Source organism: Bombyx mori, chromosome 17 (assembly GCF_030269925.1).
Source record: "Bombyx mori chromosome 17, ASM3026992v2".
NCBI classification, from domain to species: Eukaryota; Metazoa; Arthropoda; class Insecta; order Lepidoptera; family Bombycidae; genus Bombyx; species Bombyx mori.
In genome coordinates, this window is record NC_085123.1 from 5,835,085 (window position 1) to 5,860,954 (window position 25,870).

A 25,870-nucleotide genomic window follows, 5' to 3' on the forward strand; every position below is an offset into this window, starting at 1 on the left:
AAGTTAAAATAGTAAACTATTATTTTATTTATTGAAGTATAATTTCAAAAATTCGTTTATCTGGGATACATAACACGTCAAACGTACACGTTGTATTTTATCTTTTAACCTCCTCAACCTCTCTTCTTTTTTGTGTATTATTACTATCAAACTTTATGGACATTACAATAAGAATTCAGACGACAAATTAATTAATTTCAATTAAACGATAACCTTTGAAAATCCATGATATTATTATTCATAATCTGAAGGAAAGCTAATTTAGACAAAATTCTTTAGTTTTTGCTGAAGAGGTATGGCTTCGATTTTTGTGTATAGTATAAGCTTTATTTTCTTTGCTTGTTTGAATTCTAGTCCAAGGACAACTTTGACAACTAGTTTTCATTGACATATTTGACACTTCTTTAAGTCCATTTCGCCTCCCAGTGGCATTATACGCGTAAGTAATAAATCGAAAAATTGTTTTTACATCGTTTAATAGAACTTTTAATGTGTTGTGTGATCAAAATGTATGTTTAATAAACAAGAGTAAATTATCAGTATTTGATCACTGAATACGAACATTGTCAATTAATCGTGTGGTGATTTTTCAGGTTTAGTCGTAACTCAAATAAGCGCAACGATGTCGGGAGGATTAGACGTGCTCGCCCTCAACGAGGAAGATGTCACCAAAATGCTTGCTGCAACCACCCATCTTGGGGCAGAAAATGTTAACTTCCAGGTAAATACATACAAAAATATTCAAATCTGTTATAAACATAACCTAACAAAACCATGATGATAAGAGAATCCGTTCCATTTTATTCTGATTATTGTATGACGATTAATTCTCCCAACTGAGCTTCAATTACTTAATAATAAGCTCTGCTTTAAATGAGTGGTATTTGAAGAAAATGTTGCAAAACAGATGGAGACCTATGTCTACAAACGACGTGCTGATGGTACCCATGTGATCAACTTGCGTCGTACCTGGGAAAAACTTGTTCTGGCTGCTCGTGCTGTCGTAGCCATCGAGAACCCCGCTGATGTGTTCGTCATCTCATCACGGCCCTTCGGTCAGCGTGCTGTACTGAAGTTTGCCGCGCACACCGGTGCTACGCCTATTGCGGGACGTTTCACACCAGGTGCTTTTACTAACCAGGTAATAAACCATTAAACTATTTGTTACTATGTAATGACATTTAATTATTTATTGAGTGTACTTCATCTACAACCCAAGTATGTTAGGTTTTCATGAGTCAAATGGGAATATTAAGTAAATTATAATATTGATACATTTATTTTTATAATTATTTCTTAAAAAATAATGTGACACATTGAAAGTAACTAGAAATTAATAAATAGAAAAACATATGTATTAAGGTCTTTGTAGTTTTGTAAGGTTGTTACTTGGCAGATGCTGCCTTTAGAGTGAATTATCGTTTTTTTTTTTTGTGTGATATGTAAATTGCCACCTTTTTAAAGTAGATTAGGTACTGTACAAGCTGTTAGGCACACATTTTAATTCTCAATACATTGATCTGTTTTCATGTATTAAACACATATAAACTTACTATATTATGATGACAAACAAACTAAGGAACCACTGATTGCATTAATGCAAGCATGATTAAATTATTTCTGAAATCTTGGAAAGTAGATCTTAGCAATCTAAATTAGTTTACTCTTGAATTTACCCCCATTCATTTGAATTTTCTCAACAGATCCAAGCTGCATTCCGTGAACCTCGTCTCTTGATTGTATTGGACCCTGCACAAGACCATCAACCCATTACTGAAGCTTCATATGTCAACATTCCTGTGATTGCTTTGTGCAACACAGACTCCCCACTAAGATTTGTGGACATTGCTATCCCATGCAACACCAAGGTAATTTTTTTATCAACTACAAATCAAGCAAGGTTTATTTTTTCAAATGTATTTTGCTATAATGACAGATCTAATCAGAACTGGTAGTAGCACATCTTGTGAGTCTGCACCAGTAGCTACCACCTCCCTTCCTATTTCTGCCATGAAGCAGTAATGCATTTCGGTTTGAAGGCTGGGTGGGGCAGCCATTGTACTGTAAAACCTGAGACTTAGAACTCACGTCTCAAGGTGCGTGGCAGCATTTACGTAGATGTCTATGGGCTCTGGTAACCACTTAACACTAGGTGGGCCGTGAGCTTGTCCTCCCATCGAGGCAACCAAAATAAAATCATAGTTTTCAACTGAGTTTTGCAATATTTGGTTTATTTTTAGTCTTCCCACTCTATTGGTTTGATGTGGTGGTTGTTGGCACGTGAAGTGCTGAGGCTTCGTGGTGTGCTTCCCCGTGACCAGCGCTGGGATGTTGTGGTTGATTTGTTCTTCTACCGTGACCCTGAAGAAAGTGAAAAGGATGAACAACAAGCCAAGGAACAGGTACAACAATTTTCTTGTTAATAATGACCTTATGAATTTAAATGACTTATGTTATCCTTTATCTTGGAATTGGCAAGGGGTGCCATAAGCAACTCATCAGTCACTAACCTCCAAATACTAATTCTTTGTCCAGCTCTAATTCTGCATAAACTAGACTTCTACATATCTTTGAATAGATTTTCTTAACTTAAGGTCAGGGTCTGCTCAGTGAAGAGAAAATCATTTGTTGCATAAGTATATGGATAAACAGTTATTGTATGGTGATTGGTTTCTTTTGGATATGATATGCAAACTGGATAGTTGTAAATACTGAGCTTGTATATATGTGCTTATGCAACTTAGTGTCTTATTAGGGCTGTTACTCGAGCTGTGCTGCTGACCTTGCGGAATAAGATTGATGTTTCAATTGCAGTGCTTATTTAGTACATGAACAATATTTCATGATATTAATGAATTTTTTGTTAGAAACATGGGCAAACAGAGTTCAATCAAAGAAATGTTGAGGAGTAATCTTACTATAATTTTTATTTCATTCCCTTATTGAGTCTAATAGGTTTTGTCCATAAAATGCCAATGTAAAACTGAAGTACAATAAATTTTCCAGGCTGTGGTACCAGCTAAACCAGAAGTAGTTGCTCCTGTCCATGAAGACTGGAATGAAACACTGGAGCCAGTGGCTTCATGGGCTGAAGATACCGCCCCGCCTGCTGCACCCGCTGCAGCTCCTGCTTTTGGAGCACCCCCTGCTCAAGAAGAATGGTCTGCCCAGGTAATTAACTTATCTCGTAAAAAAATATATTTATTCATTTCAAAGGTTTACGATAAAGGGAAGATCTTCCACTGAGCGGTTGTAATTGCTCGGTAGACCAACGGACTGAATATTGTTGTTCGGGAATTTTATATATGCAAACTTATCTTGAAATTGTCGTAAGCGAGACCCAGGCATCTGTAAATATCTTGTTTTGCAAGGTGGTGTCCCGCCACATTCATTTATTAAATAGGTGGTGATCTTGTGGTAGTGATGAAATATCAGGAATTCTATACTGAAAATTTTGCAGTCACTAAACATTTTATATAACTTTATATCTGTTACACCTTCTATAAGGACTTCATTTCATTTTAAGGTTCCAGTATTCACAAGTAATGAGATTGTCAACATGTAGTATTTCATTTAGATCAGCCTTTCCCAAAGTGGGCGATAACGCCCCCTTGTGGTCGTTGCAGGCATAAAGGGTGACGGTAAGAGACCCAGAAAAAAGATGGGGCGTTGTGTAGAGGCTTGGAGACAATTTGTAATTTTATCTAGGAAGTCTTGACACTGACTGAGGTCTCGCTATTGTGGTTTTTAAGTAGGTGAAAAAATGGGGGCCCAAAAAGAATTTATCATTTAAAGTGGGCAGCAGACAAAATAAGTTTGGGAACCCCTGTTTTAGATATATAAAATAAACTACATAAAAAATGCGTTTTTTTTCTTTAGCTTTAACTTTAGTTAAAATATTAAATATTATTGCTCTTTGCCGCAAAACTTCTAAAACATTAGTTAAATATGAAATGTTTTTTTTTCACAGGTACAAGATGAGTGGAGCACAACTGCCGCCGCACCAGCCGCCGCCACCGCAGCGCCCTCGTGGGGTGGATCCGCTCAAGACTGGAGTGCTGCATAAATACTCTGCACTGGTTAATAATATTACATGAAAGCCATTTGTTTTGTTTTATTTAAACAAATTCCTCACAATGAAATATAATTTATTTACCTAAAACATAAAATTAAGACTATTGAAGAGCCACAAGATTGCTCGTTCACTGACAGTTTCAAATATTCAGGGAGAAGTTGCACAATCCTGTACTTTTGCTTTAGTAAAATTCGACGTTGAAATGAGTCAATTATTTAGTGCTGCAGCTGTCCCCCTTATCAAACTGGAATGAAGGTCCACTTCGCAACTCAAATAGGTGGTACCTACCTTACCATAATTAAATCACAGTTAAAGATTGCAGCTTGACGCCGTTTAATTATTTTTATTGCTTAGATGGCTGGACGAGCTCGCAGCCCACATGATGTTAAGTGGTTATTGGAGCTCAAAGACATCTACAACGTAACTAAATGCGCCACCAACCTTGAGATATAAGTTCTAAGGTAATGTATAGTTACAACGGCTACCCCACCCTTCAAACCGAAACGCATTACTGCTTCACGGCAGAAATAGGCAGGGCGGTGGTACACCTACTCGTGCGAACTTACAAGAGCTCTTACCACCAGTGATTACGCAAATTATAATTTTGCGGATTTTATTTTTAATACACGATGCTATTTCTTCACCGTGGAAGTCAATCGTGAACATTTGTTAAGTAGGTACGTATTTCATTAGAAAAATTGGTACCCGCCTGCGGGATTTGAACACCGCTGCATCGCTGGATACAAATGCACCGGACGTCTTATCCTTTACGCCAGGACCACTTGTAAAGAGCTGGGGTGGCGCCATTCTAGGACAGTTTTTTTTTAAATTATATGTAATTGGTATCAGGACCTCGGCAGGTGTATTATATGCTTAATGAAAACCTTTAGTGTAAACATTTATGCTGATTTTTTTTAAAATAAAATAATAGATATTTTAAATTTTTATTAGAAGTAAAGTTTGAAATTAAGATCTTTTGTAACTGTACAAGTGCACCCTATAAATACATGTATACTTTGGATTTCCGTGATTACTGCTAACTTGGAAAATTACTCTTTTTACTTGTACATTTTTCTTGACATGGAAAAATTGTTTTGCTGCTCCACTGCTCCTGTATTCGTCGCGTAACATTACAGTCCAAGTATCGTTATGTTGGATACCCTGCGTAGAACTGCGCTTTAATATGGGCTTATTATATAACATTTTCAGAAAACAAGTAAGCATATTTGATTCTTATTTATATCTCAACATGAAAACAAATATAGCTTTGTACAGGTACATACCATCTCTATATTGGAGGAATGTTACAATTTAGATTTTATAAGCGATTTTATTTTAAGTTATATCACAATATTAGCGATTGAATGATCGTTTTAATGCTATCTACATTAAAACCATCAAACCCTTTAATATTTTAATTTAAAGCCGATATTTTTGTCTGTAAAACGATATAATTAAAGTCAATTACTACATATTTATAGATTCGTGTTATTTTGATGCAAACAAAGAAATATTCTATATGTAGGTACTTTATGAAGGTCATATAATATTGGGTAATATTTTTATATTGTACAGCTATCAGTGGGCAGACGTTACATAGAATTAGAGCCAATGTTGGCAGCGGGATCACCTATACGAGCTATACCTAGCTCTAGCCTGTTTAAAGTGTAAGCCACATGATAAAAGGTCCTATTTACTATGGTGATGGTAAATAAGCTTAGTTTTCTAAAAAGGCATTCATTTAAAAAATAGAATCCATGGCTCTAAAGAAATTCACTCACGTATACAACGAAATGCTTTGGTGCACTTCGAGCGATGTCAGGCCGGACGTGCTCGATGCTCAAACGATCAACCCATTGTGTATGCGCTAAGTGTATCTCTACTTCGCCCTCAGATCCGCTGAAAGTGTACAATTCAGTGCGTGTCGGAGTCATTAACTCCTTTCGAAGATTTTTAACTTCGTAGTGTTATATTCTAAATGTCTCGCTCCTCATGATAGACATCACAACGAAAGTGCACAGTTTTCCAATTTAAGACTCAATTGCGATTATAAGGTTGGTAGGATGGCGGTACCGACCATAGGCCCCGCCGCCACAGTATCACGAGTAAAAATGTACATGTTGCTAACTAGCTAGCTAGGTACTAATTGGAATTGTGGAGGTGTGATGCCAAGTGAGTGTTAGATGCACATAATAAAATAACACAAAAAGCAAAGGTTTCATATTTAGACCCAAGCTAAGATTTCCTGTTTTATGGGTGTTGAAAACATACTAAGCAAATATCTTAATAAAGAAACTGACTAATCGGAAAAATAACATAAAATGGGGTCACAATTACAGTATCGGAATAAACTTTTGTCCATGGTACTAAGGCAGATCCGTTTTAAAACGTGGCTTGAGAACATTACACTCCGGAAGGCGACGGTTTGGTTCTACTGTCGTCCATGAGCGATGGTTACTGCTCACCATTTGGTAGGTTGGGTACTAAATGCTAATGCAAATGCATTAGAAATATCAGCGAGGTGATCACTAAATCTTTTTTGTTATTACTGAAATGGGTGGACGACCCTCCTGGTGTTTACCGCCATTCACCTAGACATGTAACTTTTAAGTCTCGATTTTACAGTACAAAGGCTGTTCCATCTTTCAAATCGACATCCATTACTACTTCAGGGCAGAAATAGGCAGAGTGGTGGTACCTACCTACTCGCGCGCACTTAGACACCCCTACCACCAGTTATTACGCAAATTATAATTTTTGCGGGCTTAATTTTTACTTCACGATGTTATTCCTTCACCATAGAAGTTTTCGTGATCATTTTTTAAGTACGTATTTCATCAGAAAAGTTGATAGCTGTCTGCAGGATTCGAACACCGGGACAGCCGCATCGCTAGATACGAACGCACTGGGCGTCTTACCCTTTAGGGCAGGACGACTGAAACGAAATATTAAATAAAAATAGTGTATTGAATTACCTAAATGGCCAACAGTCAGATGGCATTACTTTTCGTAATGCCAGTATAGTACCTGGCGGTGGCGACGCTCGCCATAGAGGTATTACACCCCAGAGAGCAATCCTACCCCCCCATTCTTCAGTCTTACTGCCTTTTGTTACTGTTGCCCCTTCAATCTGGTTCAAACTACTGTCAATATGCATTTCTGTATGAAAATAAAATGTTCAGTAGGAAAAAAAAGGTAGGTACTTGTGCGGCCAAGTAACATACAGAGATCTTTAAGTATAAGCGAAATACCACCAGTGTCTCACGAGATGTCCGTCATATAGATTCAATTTTGTAAATATATTAATTATGTGATTACTATCCAGATAGGATTTTTCATTTACCATATCATACATAATAAGACTGCATACGCAAAAGCTGTCATGTTAACGTATACTCTAGGATCGGTAGTTTATGGACCAGATTGGTGGTATTACTAGTAGTAGTAGTAGTAGTAGTCTATGACACAAGAAACTCTTTATACTGGGAAAAATGAATCGTTTTGGATTCTTTTTGAACATTGATATACAAAATTTCTGAATAACTAATTTAGCGTGGGGCAAGCCGCGGGGCGTATCTATTCATGTATTTAAAAGACATATTATTTCAAATTGGCTTAAGGTGAAAGTTCAATAAACGCAGTAACAAATACCCAATAATATAAAAATAAAATAAAATAAAATAAGTTATGGGTGAATGGTTATCCGCAAATGATTGGAAGCTCGGAAATTCCTTGTGGAATGGCTTTAATAAAAGGAAATTCGTAGGTTAATTTTAGTACCGTTTTAAAAATGTATAACTTTATTTATTGAGGTACTTATAAAAATAACACGTTTTGCTAAGAGGTTGACTTGTGCTAATAAGACTTGCAACAATAATTGTCTCTCAGTTTTTATTTGTTTTTGTATCTTTGTTGCTCTATGTATCTTTACTTTTTGTATATTTTATTCTATGTATCTTTTATGCAATCATGGGCTCCGTCAAACTGCAAAATGAGCAAAAGTTGGTCGGTAAGCAGCGGCTTGGCTTTGCCCCTGGCATTGCTGAAGTCCATGGGCGACGTTAACTACTCACCATGAGGTGGGCCGTATGCTCGTCTGCCTACACGGGCATTAAAAAAAACACTAAAGAAAAACTGCTTTTAAAAATCTTTCCACCTTTAATCAATTAATTTAAATTTATTATTTAATCATAATCCCTAGACTTAGTGAAGGGCATGAAATATAATCGTACTCACCTTCAATAGATCTCGACGTCAACATTAAATTATAACGTATTCGATGCAAAGCCCTGTAAATGTAGACGAATTTAAATTGTTTGATTGTAGATATACATATACAATGCCATATGACAAAAATAATAATTATTTTAAATTCATCGAATGAACCAATTGAATACGAAATAATATTCTCATTAATTTTGATTTGATTTGATTTGATTTGAAGGGTGAGCCCGTGCCTATGAATTTGCTAGCAACTATCTGAGCATCTCCAAAGGAGACCTAACAATTCAATCTATTACCGGACTGAAATCGCGACTTGCTCAGAAGATCCGGCGAGAAATTCAGCGGGCTAATGCTTAGGTTAGGTTGGGCGTCGATCTCTTTGTCGAGTTCGACGAGTATGATTAGGTTATCAGAGTGCCTAATTCCGCTCCTAGTGCTAGAGCTGAAGGAGTCTAATGCAACAGTTATAGGATCTGATGGATCCGTAAGGACGTACCTAGGGCGTCGACGGTGACTGGCATTAAGTGCATAAATGTAATTGTTATGTTAGTCTTTTTCATACATATTATGAAAACCGAATAAAAATATATACATATAAAATACACAGAACAAATATATACATATATCTATATATTAATACGTGAAGCAAAAACTTTGTATCCCTTTTTACGAAAATTGCGCGGACGGAGGATTATGAAATTTTCCACACTTATAGAGAATATGGAGAAGAAGTGCACAATGCTAATTTTTTTTAAATAATGCATAAAAGATACATTAAATTAATAAAGAAAACATTACACACACTACATACCATGTATTTGACGCACACACATATGCATACTATTTATTGTCAAAATTTTGTTCTTGAAGTCTGTTGTCAAATTGAGATTAAATATTGTTTGTCTTTGTTAATATTTTTTATAGTATAGTCTTGGCGAAATTTGGGATTGTAGAAGTATAAAATACAATCATAATAGTGTACAAACTTACAATTCCAATCATTTATAGTCGAATTTCGACTACTGCGGGACCACTAGAAATGCTATCCTAAGTAAAATTTAATAATAATGATTTCTTTACCCAAATCATTTAAAGTAATTTACGGGTGCCTTGTTGTGCGCAACGCGATAATAACATAAAAAAATATGATAAGGATTTCCAAGGCTTTCTTATTTGAACTTTCGAAATGCCTCTAAGATAGTTTCGAATTTTTATTAGTTTGCCGGGTACTATAGAGCGTGCTTTAGGAAGTACTTATGCGAATAAAAATGCAAATACATATTTACATACAAGTAAATGTACAAAAGTTATGAAGAATTTTTTTATTTATTGCTTAAATGGGTGGACGAGCTCACATCCCACCTGGTGTTAAGTGGAGCTGGAGCCCATAGACATCTACGACATAAATGCGTCATAAAAGTGGGTACCTTGAGATATAAGTTCTAGGGTCTCAAGTATAGTTTCAGCGGCTGCCCCACCCTTCAAACCGAAATGCATTACTGCTTCACGGCAGAAATACGCAAGGTGGTGGTACCTACCCGTGTGGACTCACAAGAGGTCCTACCACCAGTAAGTAAGGAGGACAATATTGTGAAATATTATTATCGGATATTTGGCGACCACTCACTTCTGTTACTATGAGCCCTATTGTAACCAGTACTGATCATACGACAATTCAGAACTTGAGGTTGACGGAAAGAGATCTTGGATCCCGTAACGAATTTAATCAGAAAGCTTGAAAATTTTCTGGATTGATTCTATGGAAGTTTCTAGCAATTGCCTCAAGATCTGTATAATAAATGACATCAGATTCGATGTCGTTCTTAAACAAGGTTTTAACATATCAACGCGATCATCCTGCCGGAGATTGCATTCTCACAGGATGGGATGAGCTGTCTGCTCGTATTTATGCGCGTGTTATTGAACAATCTCAGAACGGTGACATTAAATTTCAGTGGAAAAAAAAATTGAGAGACTGTGATCTCACTGTGATTATAGATTTTATTTTGAAACACTAAATAAAATCTAGTATTTCTAACGTTTTTTAATTCCAATCACAACGCATTGTGTTAAATGTGGCTAAATAGCCATCATCATCATTGTAGTGTCTATAGTAGTAGTTGTAGTCTATGGTTAACTCTTTGCTTATTTTGGACAGGAATGACGTCACACGCTCAACCGTGTTTTGTACAGTTTGCGCGGCAAAGATTTGTACGAACTGTTAATCATTTAAGATTTAAATTTAAAAAAAAAACGCTTGAGATCTTTATAAAGAAAGAAGGTTATGAATACCAATTATCTTTATTTTACCTGACCGAATTTTCTGATTTGGACAGTTCCTTGGTTAAGTACTTTAGTCTGTTGCAGCACTCTTCATTTACTGTAGCTGAGCACAATCCATCTAGATACATAATTATGTTTTCATTAATTTAATTCATTGATAGACAGATGACCTAATAGTTCATATATTAACTATGTACTATCAAAACATTTACACCTTCATTAAGGAATAATATTTAAAAAATTAACTGATTGTATAGCTTGTTAGTCAATTTTCACCTTAAAAACCATAGTTGATGTACGCAAATGAGTGTTACTCACGTAATGTCATGAACTTCGTTCTCGGTACAACCCCAGTAATTAAGTCCGCTTTCAGCATCTCATTAGGCATCCAGAGAGACACTGAAATAGAGTCAATTAAACTTCCTCAAGTAATCAAACGAGAGAGTATTAATCCACTTTGTCACAAGGCTTGTCCGTCTTTAAGCATATACATAAATATAAAAAAAAATCAAGATAATCTTTATCAAGGTACTGATTGTCTTAATAATGTTCTATAGCTATAGTTTCTATATAAATCGGCGCTTAACTCAGGGTCTATTTTATTTAAAATATATTGTAATCTTAATATTAACAGTACAAAAATAGATGATCATAATGTTAAAATACATGTGAGCTTTGCATTCACCGTAAAAGTGACTTCCAGAAAAATCTATTTTATTCTCGCGCGTGTTAACTTATACAATACATGTTTATTATCTTTTTCTATTTTAGTATCATTTCCGTTTCATTGAATTTTCTCATTTCTGGTATCAATGCTTCCATTTCCTAGTAATTATTAAAAAAAAGATGCGTGGTGTCGTGGGACACCGGATAGGAACGAAGTTCCTTATTATAAAAATATTAATTTTAAGTTCTATTCGAGGTATAAAGAAAATAAAACTGGAGGTTTCGCAACAACCCACGGTCATTCGGTAACGTGCGAACTTATTGTGGTACACTTCATTCACGGTCGTAAGAGTTAGTGTATTGCGCAAACGTACGCTCCGAGATCGTGGTCAATGAATGATAAAAAAATGTTATTACATTTTTTGTACGTTATTACAAAGTTAAGTCGTACACTGTGTGCATTACTAATAAAAATCTTACGTCACGGACGTTTTTCTCCGGTTAGGGTACCCCTCCGCGTCGTCCCATAAGGAACTTCGTTATAAAAAAAAAAAAACATAGACTAACCCAAAAATCCCAAGCAGATAGATATCACCATAATAACTCCAATAGCTGTATTACAGCGATACCTCACCAGCGATTCACGTTTGCTAGTCTTTACTTTAGTACGTTTCAACTTCTCATTGTTATTCTCATACAGATACTCGTATTTCCAGATGTTTCCCCGTTCAGGATACGTTGAACGTATTTCCCTGTTCGTGGAAACTCGCCTCGGTTTCCTCCTTTCGCAAACTTTTCCTGCGGAAATGTGGGGTGAATTGGCGTTACCCGAGTAATCTAATTTGCTTAGCTTGTGTAACGCTGTTGCAGTTAATTAATGATGTTAACGCCGAGGGTGACTATAGTAGAATTAGGAAGAACTTTCACAATAACCTATTTTCGGAGTATGTGAGGAACTATAACATTATTAGCGCGACATTTTACTTATTTCGGTAAACCAAAAAAAGTCATTGGTAGCATCATGCTACGGTTTTCAGATAACGTGGAATGTTATAGTAAAATCTGCTTTTAGTCTTGTGAAAATTTCAGCACCATGTACCATGCCTATAATTCATGAATGTATAAAAAGATAATATTAATATAAAGAAAGCATAAAACAACTTTTACTGGTGGTAGGACCTCTTGTGAGTCCGCACGAGTAGGTACCACCACCCCGCCTATTTCTGCCGTGAAGCAGAAATGCGTTTCGGTTTGAAGGATGGGGCAGCCGTTGTAACTATACTTGAAACCTTAGAACTTCAGCCCGCTGAGTTTCTCGCCGGATCTCAGGGGGTCGCGATTCCGATCCGGTAGTAGATTCATTCGCGAAGCAGTTGCTCTTGAGTTGTACTCGCCTCGAGCGAAACGAGTAGGCCGGTGCTAAAATCGTCAGTCAGCTACCACTTTTTGTAATAAAATATGTTTTCAATAGATGTTAACGAATGTCTTCACGATTAAGGAATGACGTCATGTAATTTAAGAAAATCAAACTCATAAAATTTGTAAGTTAGCGTAATTGTTAAAGGTAGAGCGTATTGTAATCCGTTATACTTATATAGAATCCACCGTGGGTTCAGATTTATGACAAATTTGAGGATCTGATAATCATTTAGCACCGTGTGTTCTATACGGTGAAGTGTACCCATGTAATCCAGTTAAAACAGATAGACTTACAAAAATCTAGAATAAAATATAGTGGCCGTATGAGACAACACTAAAACTACAAACGAATTTGTATGAAAGTGATTTTTTCAAATAGTAGTAGATCTGTCCGTTTCTAATGCCGAGATTTTAGTTTCTATATTTATGTTACATATTTTTAGGGTTGACGTTATTGAAATTATTAAATCATATTTTATAATCAATAGCCAAAGATTGAACGAAACGATTTATTTGGTGTCGTAAATATGTCATACTAGCCGTACTCGCCCACTTCGCTGGGCATTCCGATAGAGGCACCCGTCACGCGCGGACGTGCTCATCGACCACTCGATCGCCCGGCCTTTGTTCGCCCGGCTTTTGTTAGCCCGGCCATTGTTCGCGCGGCCTGTGTTCGTGGTACATCTGCCGACTAAGTGCTCTTCCTGGAAGTTTTTATTTGTTTTGTTTCCTTTTGTTATTTCTGTGTTCGTGGTACATCTGCCGACAAACTGTCTTCCTGGAAGTGTTTAATTGGTTTGTTTCTTTTTGCTATTTCCGTTTTGTTGTGATTTTTCTTTGTCCTGCAGTAATCGTGCCGCATCGCCACCTGTGTTCAATAGAACCGCTCAGGTCCGAGAAGTTGGGGCCTCGCCGCAAGGCGAGTGTTTTCTAAGACCCAGGGTAGCCCCACCTGGGCACGTAGACATCATGGACGCTGTATTTGCGGAATTTCTCCGGCTTCGCTACCCAAAGCTCACTTCCGAGTTTCAGGCCTTCAAGGCCGATCACACTGCGAGCCCTCTCGTGGACTCCACCGAGCTCGCTGCTCCTGCGTCGCCTGTACCTGCGTGCAAAGCTTCTGCATCGAGCACCGCAGCCTCCGTCGTGCCTGCCGTTCCCGCGTCGCCTATACTGGCGAGTAAAACTGCTGCGTCGTCCGCCGTGGTCACCGTTCCAGCAGCGCGATCATCCGCTGCCTCCGTCGCGCCGTCCAAAACACCTACTCGTAGGTCACCTGCGCCCGCCTCCTCGTCCTCCGACTCTGACTCGGAGATGGAGGTCGACCTCGCTCCCGCCTCATCGACGGATGGATTCACCCTAGTGCAAAAGGGTAAGAAGCGTGCCGCGGAGTCTCGAGCTCCCGCGGCCGCTAAAATTAGCAAAGCCGCGAACGCGTCGCGCCCCCGCCCTCAGACTCCCGTTGCGCCTCCAGCCCGTGCCACTCCGTCGCCGCGTCCGGTGGCACAAAATAAAGCCCAGACCCCTCCCCCGGTAATCCTTCAAGAGAAGGCAGCTTGGGAACGAGTTTCCCTGGCCCTTAAGGCCAAAAATATCAATTTTACGAATGCCCGTAACCTCGCGAACGGCATTCAAATTAAGGTTCGAACATCCGACGACCATAGGGCCCTCTCTTCTTACCTCCGTAAGGAGCGTATAAGTTTCCACACATATACGCTCCAGGAGGAGCGCGAACTCCGTGCCGTTATACGTGGCATCCCTAAAGAGTTGGATGCCGAGCTCGTCAAGGCCGACCTTCTCGAACAAGGCCTACCGGTTAACTCCGTACACCGCATGCACACAGGCCGCGGAAGGGAGCCATATAATATGGTTCTCGTCGCCCTCCAGCCTACCCCCGAGGGTAAGCAAATATTCAACATCCGAACGGTCTGTAGCCTTTCCGGAATCGCAGTCGAAACCCCACACAAGAAAGGCACACCTAGCCAGTGCCATAACTGCCAATTATACGGGCATTCTTCCCGTAACTGTCACGCGCGCCCCCGATGCGTCAAGTGCTTAGGCGATCACGCCACGGCCCTATGCACTCGCGATCAAAAAACCGCGACAGAACCGCCTAGCTGCGTCCTGTGTCGAACACAGGGTCACCCCGCAAATTACCGCGGATGCCCCCGAGCCCCGAAAATAAATCGCCGTGTCGCCCGCCAAAACCGCCTCCGAGCTTCCGGCCCAGACATCAAAGCCTCGGCACCCTCTGTGTCGCAGGCTAAGCCAGCGTTCGTTCCGGCGCCGGTGCCCAGTGTCTCGGCCTGGGCGAAACCGCTGCCGTACATGAACACGGCTACAACTCCCTCCTCCGCGATTCGTCCCGCCCCCGCGACTCGTCCCTCTCCCGCGACTTGCCCTCCGACCGCGTCCGACAATCTCGCTTTAGCGATCGACTTCTTTCAGTCGATCAACTTTGAGCGCGTTAACGCTTTGGGCGACGCCATTCGCTCTGCCTCCACTGCACAACACTTTATCGCCGTTGTGCAAGAATACGCCGACGTATACGCGTCATTAAATACGTACGTCCTCCCCTCACTCCGCCGGTAATCAATGGCGTATATAAGTAGAATAAAGCCCCTATCCGTAACGATAGGATTTTTTAACGCTTACGGTCTCGCAAATCAGCGTGATCAGGTTTCTGACTTTTTGCGTGACCATCAAATTGATATCTTTTTAGTGCAGGAGACCCTACTTAAGCCCGCGCGCCGTGACCCTAAAATCGCGAACTATAACATGGTCAGGAACGACAGGCTCTCTGCTCGTGGTGGTGGTACCGTCATTTACTATAGAAGAGCCCTGCATTGCGTCCCGCTCGATCCTCCCGCGCTCGCTAATATCGAAGCATCAGTGTGCCGAATCTCACTGACGGGACACGCGCCGATCGTTATCGCGTCCGTTTATCTTCCACCGGATAAGATCGTTCTAAGCAGTGATATCGAGGCGCTGCTCGGCATAGGGAGCTCTGTCATTCTGGCGGGCGACCTAAATTGTAAACACATCAGGTGGAACTCACACACCACAACCCCGAATGGCAGGCGGCTTGACGCGTTAGTCGATAATCTCGCCTTCGATATCGTCGCTCCGCTAATCCCGACTCACTACCCGCTAAATATCGCGCATCGCCCGGATATACTCGACATAGCGTTATTAAAAAACGTAACTCTGCGCTTACACTCGATCGAAGTAGTTTCAGAGTTAGATTCAGACCACCGTCCCGTCGTTATGAAGCTCGGTCGCGCTCCCGATTCCGTTCCCGTCACGAGGACTGTGGTGGATTGGCACACGCTGGGCATCAGCCTGGCTGAATCTGATCCACCATCGCTACCGTTTAGCCCGGACTCTACCCCGTCTCCTCAGGATACCGCTGAAGCCATAGACATCTTAACGTCACACATCACCTCGACAATAGATAGGTCATCGAAACAAGTTGTAGCGGAGGACTTCCTTCACCGCTTCAAATTGTCCGACGATATTAGGGAACTCCTTAGAGCTAAGAACGCCTCGATACGCGCCTACGACAGGTATCCTACCGCGGAAAATCGTATTCGAATGCGTGCCCTACAACGCGACGTAAAGTCTCGCATCGCCGAAGTCCGAGATGCCAGATGGTCTGATTTCTTAGAAGGACTCGCGCCCTCCCAAAGGTCTTACTACCGCTTAGCTCGTACTCTCAAATCGGATACGGTAGTAACTATGCCCCCCCTCGTAGGCCCCTCAGGCCGACTCACGGCGTTCGATGATGACGAAAAAGCAGAGCTGCTGGCCGATACATTGCAAACCCAGTGCACGCCCAGCACTCAATCCGTGGACCCTGTGCATGTAGAATTAGTAGACAGTGAGGTAGAACGCAGAGCCTCCTTGCCACCCTCTGATGTGTTACCACCCGTCACCCCGATGGAAGTTAAAGACTTGATCAAAGACCTACGTCCTCGCAAGGCTCCCGGTTCCGACGGTATATCCAACCGCGTTATTAAACTTCTACCCGTCCAACTCATCGTGATGTTGGCATCTATTTTCAATGCCGCTATGGCGAACTGTATCTTTCCCGCGGTGTGGAAAGAAGCGGACGTTATCGGCATACATAAACCCGGTAAACCAAAAAATCATCCGACGAGCTACCGCCCGATTAGCCTCCTCATGTCTCTAGGCAAACTGTATGAGCGTCTGCTCTACAAACGCCTCAGAGACTTCGTCTCATCCAAGGGCATTCTCATCGATGAACAATTCGGATTCCGTACAAATCACTCATGCGTTCAACAGGTGCACCGCCTCACGGAGCACATTCTTGTGGGGCTTAATCGACCAAAACCGTTATACACGGGAGCTCTCTTCTTCGACGTCGCAAAAGCGTTCGACAAAGTCTGGCACAACGGTTTGATTTTCAAACTATTCAACATGGGTGTGCCGGATAGTCTCGTGCTCATCATACGGGACTTCTTGTCGAACCGCTCTTTTCGATATCGAGTCGAGGGAACCCGCTCCTCCCCACGACCTCTCACAGCTGGAGTCCCGCAAGGCTCTGTCCTCTCACCCCTCCTATTTAGCTTATTCGTTAACGATATTCCCCGGTCGCCGCCGACCCATTTAGCTTTATTCGCCGACGACACGACTGTTTACTATTCCAGTAGAAACAAGTCCCTAATCGCGAAGAAGCTTCAGAGCGCAGCCCTAGCCCTAGGACAGTGGTTCCGAAAATGGCGCATAGACATCAACCCAGCGAAAAGTACTACGGTGCTCTTTCAGAGGGGAAGCTCCACACGGATTTCCTCCCGTATTAGGAGGAGGAATCTCACACCCCCGATTACTCTCTTTAGTCAATCCATACCCTGGGCCAGGAAGGTCAAGTACCTGGGCGTTACCCTGGATGCATCGATGACATTCCGCCCGCATATAAAATCAGTCCGTGACCGTGCCGCGTTTATTCTCGGTAGACTCTACCCCATGATTTGTAAGCGGAGTAAAATGTCCCTTCGGAACAAGGTGACACTTTACAAAACTTGCATAAGGCCCGTCATGACTTACGCGAGTGTGGTGTTCGCTCACGCGGCCCGCACGCACATAGACACCCTTCAATCTCTACAATCCCGCTTTTGCAGGTTAGCCGTCGGAGCTCCGTGGTTCGTGAGGAACGTTGACCTACACGACGACCTGGGCCTCGAATCTATACAGAAATACATGAAGTCAGCGTCGGAACGGTACTTCGATAAGGCTATGCGTCATGATAATCGCCTTATCGTAGCCGCCGCTGACTACTCCCCGAATCCTGATCATGCAGGAGCCAGTCACCGTCGACGCCCTAGACACGTCCTTACGGATCCATCAGATCCAATAACCTTCGCACTAGACGCCTTCAGCTCTAGGAGCAGGCTTAGGGACCTCGGTAACCGTACTCGTCGAACTCGACAAAGAGTTCGCCGTGCAACCTAACCCATGAATCAGCTCGCTGAGTTTCTCGCCGGATCTTCTCAGCGGGTCGCGATTCCGATCCGGTAGTAGATTCATTCGCGAAACAGCTGCTCTTGAGCTGTTAGGTCTCCTTCGGAGGCGCTCGGGTAGCTGTTAGCAAATCCCACCCCTCCTGGCTGAGCCTTTGCTCGCCCACCTGTCCTGGTGAAACTGGAAAGGCCTCCGGGCCACCAGTAATCCTTCAATCATAAAAAAAAAAAAAAAAAAAAAAAAAACTTCGCTGGGCATTCAAAATTAACATTATTATTTATTGTCATTATTATTAGGGAGCCCAACACTCATATAAATGGCGTCTGGTGTAGTGGTAAGTGACATGGTCACTACACAAGGGGGTCGCGGGTTCGAATCCCGCCAAGGGAAGATATTTGTATGATAAATATAAATGTCTTTTCCAGGGTTATGGATGTATATTAAATATATGTACGTGTATAATAAAAATCTTACATTTATTTCCGTTATCTGGTACCTGTAACACAAGTTCTGTACGAACTTAGCACGGGACCAGTTAACGTGGCGTGATTGTTATTAAATATTTATTAAAAAAAAATATATATATATATATATATTAGCCTATCCATTAAGTACATGTATTTTCTACATGGATACCAAGTTTCAAGTCAATTGGATGCATGGTTCAGTAGTTATAACGGAACAACCGTAAAAAACACTAGATTTATCTATTAGTGTAGAAGTATAGATAGATATACTAAGATAGATAGATATACTAGAAGATAGATATACTAAGACAAACTGTTGTTGATTCATATAAAATAAATTAGAAGAAAAGCGAAAACGTATTGTAATTTAGAACACGCTTACGTAGCTAGAATACAACATTCAACAATAATAGTAATATAGTTATAAAATGAAATGTAACTATACTTAACTATACTTAATGTAACTATACTTGAGACCTTAGAACTTATATCTCAAGGTGGATGGCGCATTTACATCGTGGATGTTTATGGGCTCCAGTAACCACTTAACACCAGGTGAGCTGTGAGCTAGTCCACCCATCTAGGTAATAAAAAAAAATTAAATTAAAAAGCGCGCAACATTAAAACCCAGGTATTTTTTATTAGGCCTAATAAAAATTAACATTCGCAATAATGTGTTTGTTAGGTTGAGCCTGAACCGCAGTAGTCTTAGAAAATGCAGCTCCCTCGAGATATTGCTTCTCCAACATTTTAATCACAGTAACATCTCATACAATTCATACTATAATAATTTGTTACCTAAACATACCCAAGAGTAGATAAAGTACTTGCGTAACGCGAGCCTAGTTCAAAGTAATCATTAGCTCTAGTTTGAAATATGGCGTAGTTGATAGGCAAATATAATGGAGATTTCAATCTTATATCTCAAAGTAGACAGCGTAGCGTAGGAGTGTAGGCGTTTGCGCAATGCTGCACATGGGCTTCAGTATCAATTTAATAATACGATGCGTGCCTGTAAGGTTATTTACCCTCTGCGCCCAAAATCAAATGAAGATCATAAGTCAAAAGAAAGTGATAGTTGTAATCCAAATGTACATTCAATTTTCGTAAAATAGCTTTTCAAAATTGAAGCCGTATTTGCTTTCCCGACTAAAGATAAAAAAGTTTGAGGCTCGTTTTTCATTGGAGTATCTATTTGTCTGATAAGTCGGTGTTTGTATTTTATTTCGCAGTTGTTAATTCACTTTTTTTTTCAGAAAGACAATAAAAGTATATTTCTCAGAATTGTAAGACTATTCAGTAAACAGTTTAGGTAATTTCAATGAATTTATTTTCCTTGTTTGTGAAACTTATATTTTTGTAAGTGAAAACCTTACTCATTTTATACAGCTTTGATATTTAAACGGTAAGAATATGAAGCGTAATTTGTTGAGGGATAAATAGACTTGTGTTAAGAAATCTAGACTATGTTACAGCTTAATGACGAATATAATCTTCGATTAACAAAACAGTATAGGCAAAGTTTCGGCTAAGGTGCGTAGTGCATGGCACCGGATCCATCAGATCCAATAACCCTTGCATTAGACGCCTTCAGCTCTAACATTAGTGTTAGAACCTACATAATAATTATTTTTGATATAACAGTATTCAGAATGAAGTAGAAATTAATGTTAATAAGATTAGAATATAAGTCTTTCGGCGCTCGTGCATGGACGCATACTATCATTTTTTGGACATGTCCGGCGAGGAAATGACTCCATAGAGCGCCTTGTCGTTCAGGGCAAAGGCACCAGACCGCGTGGAAGTTTGCCCATGCGATGGACCGACCAGATCAAGTCGGCACTCGGCGGCTGTTTGCATGAGTGTACCAGGCTCACCACAAACCGGGAGGAGTGGCGATTGCTCGTGAGGCGCATAACATCTGCCCACAGCAATGATGCTGAATAAAGACCACGACCGCTCTGACAAGAGTGACACGACAAAGGAAAGGAAGAACCTCCCTAAGAACCTCCCTATAATCGCACTCTCAAAGTTAGACTACTTTTATCTGATTGCCTTAATATATATGTATCCATCTATCTTTTAGCCCACAGATGTTCATTGCTGGACTTAGGTCCCCCCAAGTCTGGCCTCAACGACCGGTTCTGCGCTGCTTGCAACCAGCGTATTCCTGCAACCTTCAACAGGTCGTCAGTCTGCCTACCCCGACTACGTTTTTCGATATGCGGTGGTCACTCGAGCACTTCTCGGCGCTAGGGCCATCTTTCCTACAAGCCGTAGCGTGCCGTAAAAGCGTTTACGTTATATTACTGGTGGTAGGACCTCTTTGCTGGTGGTAGGACCTCTTGTGAGTTCGCACGGGTAGGTACAACCACCCTGCCTATTTCTGCCGTGAATCAGTAATGCGTTTCGGTTTTGTAACTATACTGAGACCTTAGAACTTATAGCTCAAGGTGGGTTGCGCATTTACGTTGTAGATGTCTATGGGCTCCAGTAACCACTTAACACCAGGTGGGCTGTGAGCTCGTCCAACCATCTAAGCAATAAAAAAAAAGATGTTATACATTTCCATTTTTGATTTAGTATAATGAAAATTTTCAGCCATTGCAATAATAACAGTTGGCGTCAAAATAATTAATAACACGAATATTTACCAAGTAACTGTTACTTAGTCAGTCAATAACTGTAATAGGAGTCGTTATCACCACATGCTCATTTACCAGGCTAAAGTAGACCACCCTGAAGTATATGCGGTTATTTTATTCATCCGAAACCAACGATTTTAACAACATAACAACGTTTGAAATAATATAATAACATTAAAATACGTGAGATAAATCGAAAAAGTAAGAAGAGATGGGCAAGGCGCCAGTCTTTACAACTGCTGCTATAGTGTTTTCTGAAATAAACTAAACCAGTGTACGCTAAGTCAATTTCTTATTTCCAAATTCCTCTCACCCACCTCCCTAATTTTACATCTACATTTGAAACGTGATCACATTTAGAACAGCACTATAAAGTTTTGGAATGAGGTAAACATTTGGGTTATTATTCACTTTAATGTCGGTGGGGAGAGCCACTAATTTCGTAGCGTAACGAAATTTTGGTACCTATTATCCAAATTTTAGGTAATTACATTACGAAAATATACACAAAGGTATACAGATGCATAAACTTTATGTTGTATCAAATTATTTAACGTTAAACTTGTATATATATATTCGTATACATTAGATTTTATACGGTTCGATGTATCGTATCGTTTTATGTAGGGACGTGTCTCGAAATAAATATCATATCGATTTATTGTCACTCAGCTGTATCTGCCGTTTAGCAGGTTCTCTCATAATATTAATGTTGTATGTGGCTTATATAATGCTGAGAAAATTACCATAACCCGTTCTATGATATGCAATATATAACTTTTAACATTAAATAGCACTACTAATTGTCGCCGTTACGTAGTGATTGTCGCTAAATTTACAAAAAAAAATACGCCCCTTCGTTGAAACTATTTGCCGACTACCCCTGCTATACATCCTTGAATAGCCGTCAACAAACATGGGAAGCTTAAACTTAATTTGTTAGAGGGCATGCCAATGCATGAAACAAAAAAGCAAAGAAACGGATTGAAGAAGTCTCTATACAGCTATATCGTATTTACCGTGTTTTATAACAAATAAACCACAATTTATTTTTGGCAAAAGAAAATACATATAGAACAAAAATAATCAATTGCTATCTGAGATATGCATGACGCCATGGGTGTGTCGATGCATGGTCCTTACATAGCGACAATTTCCAGATCTGATATCTTCAGGCTGAGCAAAAAACTATAGCGATGTATTATTTTATTATTACTTTTATCTGTTTACTTGCGATACGTAATCATTATTAGTATTAAGCTAGGATTGTAATGAAATAAAAACAATAAAAAAAAGTCTGTTAAACTTTTTCAACGGAACATTAAAACAGCATGTTGGTATTAATTTCAAAATGTGTATATTATTTTTTTATGTTAAAATCAGTCGTCATGGAATATCTAAGGTTTTGAAATAATTTATAACGTTGCGTGGGAAATTTAGAGACGAATGATTTCTTAAAAAAATACTACTTTTTGAATTTTAAAATGGCTTCGATAACGTTTTTTTTCTACATACTTAAAACAATGTGTTGTTTTTAAGACGGATCATTCAAATATCAATCGCAGGAGCTATTATTACATATTTATGTATGCGAATAAATGAATTTCAAAAAACACATGAAACCATTTTAATAGGTTTGATTTTACAATTCTTGTCGTCGTGATTTCGGTTTTATTACTAAAAGTACATAACTATTTTTATCATAAGACCAAACAAGACTTACGTGAAGAACACCAAGGTAGTCTAATTCTTTTCTGAGAAACTTCACTGTCACTGAGGCTTTCTTGTAAGCGCTTGTGAGCATTAACATATGCCATTTCGGATATTTCAAATTCCAACAAAATTGTTTAGTTGCCAACTTTTCCTATTAAATATTTCAGTAAACACTGCACCGGCGTGTTTGGAGCATAGATGATACAATATACGAAGATGTTTTGAGCTATAATGTGATTTTCCCGCCAGATTGCCAAAATATTGTTTTGTTTCATTTGTTCAGTTAGATAGGCAAAGGGGACATAGTCACTACAGGCAAATTCTTTTGTAACAAAAGACCGTGGCCAATTTACACAGAATGGAATAGAATTACTTGAATTTGGTAATGAAATGAAATGAAATAAAAGATTCAGAAGTATGGGCAGCTGATATTCTCGGAGTATTAAACCACCATACTTTGATTGCTCATCGGTGTTCAGACTTGTGCACTTACATAGATCCTGACACGTTAATAAGACTCAATTACTATATGTTTAAATCTGAAGAAACATTGAGCTGAATAAAAATGTTTGATTGCCATTTAATTTAATATTAAAATCAAACTTCGACTTCATAGGCGGGCACAAGGCAGGTGATGGCATTAAATTTCTAATTTGTATGGGCTCTAATTACAATTTAATATCAAGTACTTAAGTTTGTTTACGTAACGAGTGCAATAAAAATAGCATTGAATTGTTACATTTTATGTCACTCAGTTCTTATTAACATTTTGTTAATAACTGTCGGCGAACGTATCTAGGCTCCGATTTATGAAAGTATGAGTGAATAAATTACAGGTAGACTATATGAGATACTATGGTTTTCTGTTAAAAGGTCGCAAAAGCGTGCTCCATTTTCTTTGAGGTTGTCGTAAAAATGTAACAATAGCAACGTAAAAAAGGGACTCCGATTATTATCTCGTTCTAAAAATGAAATGACCTGATGTCCCTTGGTACCGTTGTTTCAATTACACAGATAATTATTTACGGCCGCATATTAAATCTTGAAATTATAATTTCACGCGCGAAGTTTTAAATAAAACAAAACGGTTGAAGTGGAACAGTTCATAAACTATGTTTGTGGTATTCGGTATTCTTTTTATTGTTTCACAATTTCGTGTCGGTGCTCAAGACCAGAGGATGAGTGCAGTTGCTACAGAACCACCACCACTACCGTTTCTCGACTTATTTGCTGGAGCGTCACACAATTACCCGGAGCCAATTCGAAAGACATATTCAGATTCGAACTACTATGTTTCGTGCCCAAAGTCTGATGCTCTTTCGTCGTTCGCAAATGTATTGGGAAGCGCCGCCAAGATTATGTTGTCGGGTGCAGTTATTGTCACACTAAAACTGTTAGCAGGAAAACTAGTTTTGTTACCGATCCTTTTCATTCTATTCGTTAAATTAGGCTTAAAAGCTTTTCTTCTTTGGCCTATGATATCGAAAATGATGAAATATATGAAAAAGAAAAAACGACACACTTCGAGAACGATAAGCGATTGCTCGCAAAGAATAGCTTGTGTGATACAAAGGGCGTCACGGAGCTGGAGCAGTAATATAGGAGCTGCGGCGGCATTCTCGCTAATCGATGACCTGGAAGAAGATAGCTCATTCGCCAAAAGTATGTTGACTATTTTCGCCGGCGATAAAGTGGCGCGGTGTATGTCACTAGATTGCAATTCCGGTATCGATATAAGCTGACGTTCTAATGTTTAGTAACATCTGCGTATGTAGGACAATCTTGGTCGTTTGCCGTGGCCTAGTTATTATTGCGAATCTTGCAATTAGGATTTTCTTTTTATAAACACATGTCATGTACGACTTTATTCATAATCATAATTACGGTATAATGAAAAATGGAACTGCTCTGTAAGGTTGTGCTGTTGTGTGTGTCAGTAAAACTGATAGATTGCGTGACAGGCGATCCATTTCAAGTGAATATGGGTTATCAGCCGATACAGGGGCGAACTTCGAACACTTTCCCGGTCATGGCTCAGTTTCCGACCTACAGGAATTTCATACCAAAGGAGACAAATCAACCTTTGTTACATATCGCAAATGGACCCAACACAAATTCAAACGCTATGCCAGAGAACAGGCAAACAAGTGGCAACGAGCTGACCTTTGACGACTTTTTGGATACATGGGACGATCACTTTCTGGATGATCGTGAACAGTTTCGCGCGGCGGCTGGTCGAGATGAACAAACGTATCCATATCCAAACCCACCTGCATACGGCTACCCGTCTGGACATAATTATGGACCTTCGAAGCCGACAGCCTATACACATCCAGCGAATTCAGCCACACCGAAAATCTCTTTATTGAAGCCAGACCTTACAGAACTAGTAAGACCTGTTACCTCAAAAGTGATAAGCAAAGTGAACGGCTTGCTTGGTTTTATATTGGCATTATTATCAGGAACCGTTCCACAAGGTCTCCAATTACAAGGGATGAAAGATTTGCTCATAAACGGCGTCCTACAACCCTTGTTGGCTGCGAAGATTGGTATAAAATCTTTGATTGCAAAATTAATAGTTCCAGTTATAGCTTTGATATTGATTAACGTGGAAGTACTCGTCACTGTTTGGTGGTTGTGGGAGGAATGTCCACAGAGTCCACCACCCGCTCAAGAGACCCAAACTAAACCTCCTCAGTATAACTCATATAGATAGAAACAGGAACGTCAACATTGGCCCAGTTTTTAATTTAAGTTATTATTAAATGTGATTTTAGTACTATTTATTAGTTAATGTAAGTAAGACTGTATACAATGATTAAAGAGTAAATGAAAAAAATTACTATTGTAAAATTTTTTGTTTCATTTCAAATGATTCTACGAATATGTCATTTTAA

General features: G+C 39.7%; 3 protein-coding genes across 4 annotated transcripts; 2 read left to right on the forward strand and 1 right to left on the reverse strand.

Moving 5' to 3' along the window:
• Positions 1-391: 391 nt before the first annotated feature.
• On the forward strand, positions 392-4,103 carry RpSA (ribosomal protein SA). 2 transcript variants are annotated; one of them, XM_021348876.2, is made up of 7 exons: positions 392-509; positions 594-721; positions 908-1,141; positions 1,704-1,868; positions 2,241-2,402; positions 3,007-3,171; positions 3,971-4,103. In XM_021348876.2, exons 2-7 carry the CDS (start codon positions 623-625, stop codon positions 4,064-4,066), a joined length of 921 nt encoding a protein of 306 aa, XP_021204551.1. In that variant the 5' UTR covers positions 392-509; positions 594-622; the 3' UTR covers positions 4,067-4,103.
• A 902-nt stretch (positions 4,104-5,005) lies between these two features.
• Positions 5,006-23,241, reverse strand: LOC105841842 (sperm-associated antigen 4 protein). Its single transcript, XM_012691489.4, has 8 exons — positions 22,984-23,241; positions 11,816-12,046; positions 10,901-10,981; positions 10,610-10,700; positions 8,312-8,364; positions 7,051-7,234; positions 5,857-5,974; positions 5,006-5,236 (listed from the first exon to the last, which is right to left on the reverse strand). The coding sequence occupies exons 1-8, from the start codon at positions 23,075-23,077 to the stop codon at positions 5,042-5,044; spliced, it is 1,047 nt and encodes a 348-aa protein (XP_012546943.2). The 5' UTR covers positions 23,078-23,241; the 3' UTR covers positions 5,006-5,041.
• Positions 23,242-24,842: 1,601 nt separating this feature from the next.
• On the forward strand, positions 24,843-25,804 carry LOC692581 (vitelline membrane associated protein P30). Its single transcript, NM_001043564.1, is given in 1 exon segment — positions 24,843-25,804. A coding segment is annotated over 1 exon segment (819 nt). The 5' UTR covers positions 24,843-24,870; the 3' UTR covers positions 25,690-25,804.
• The last annotated feature ends 66 nt before the right edge of the window (positions 25,805-25,870 follow it).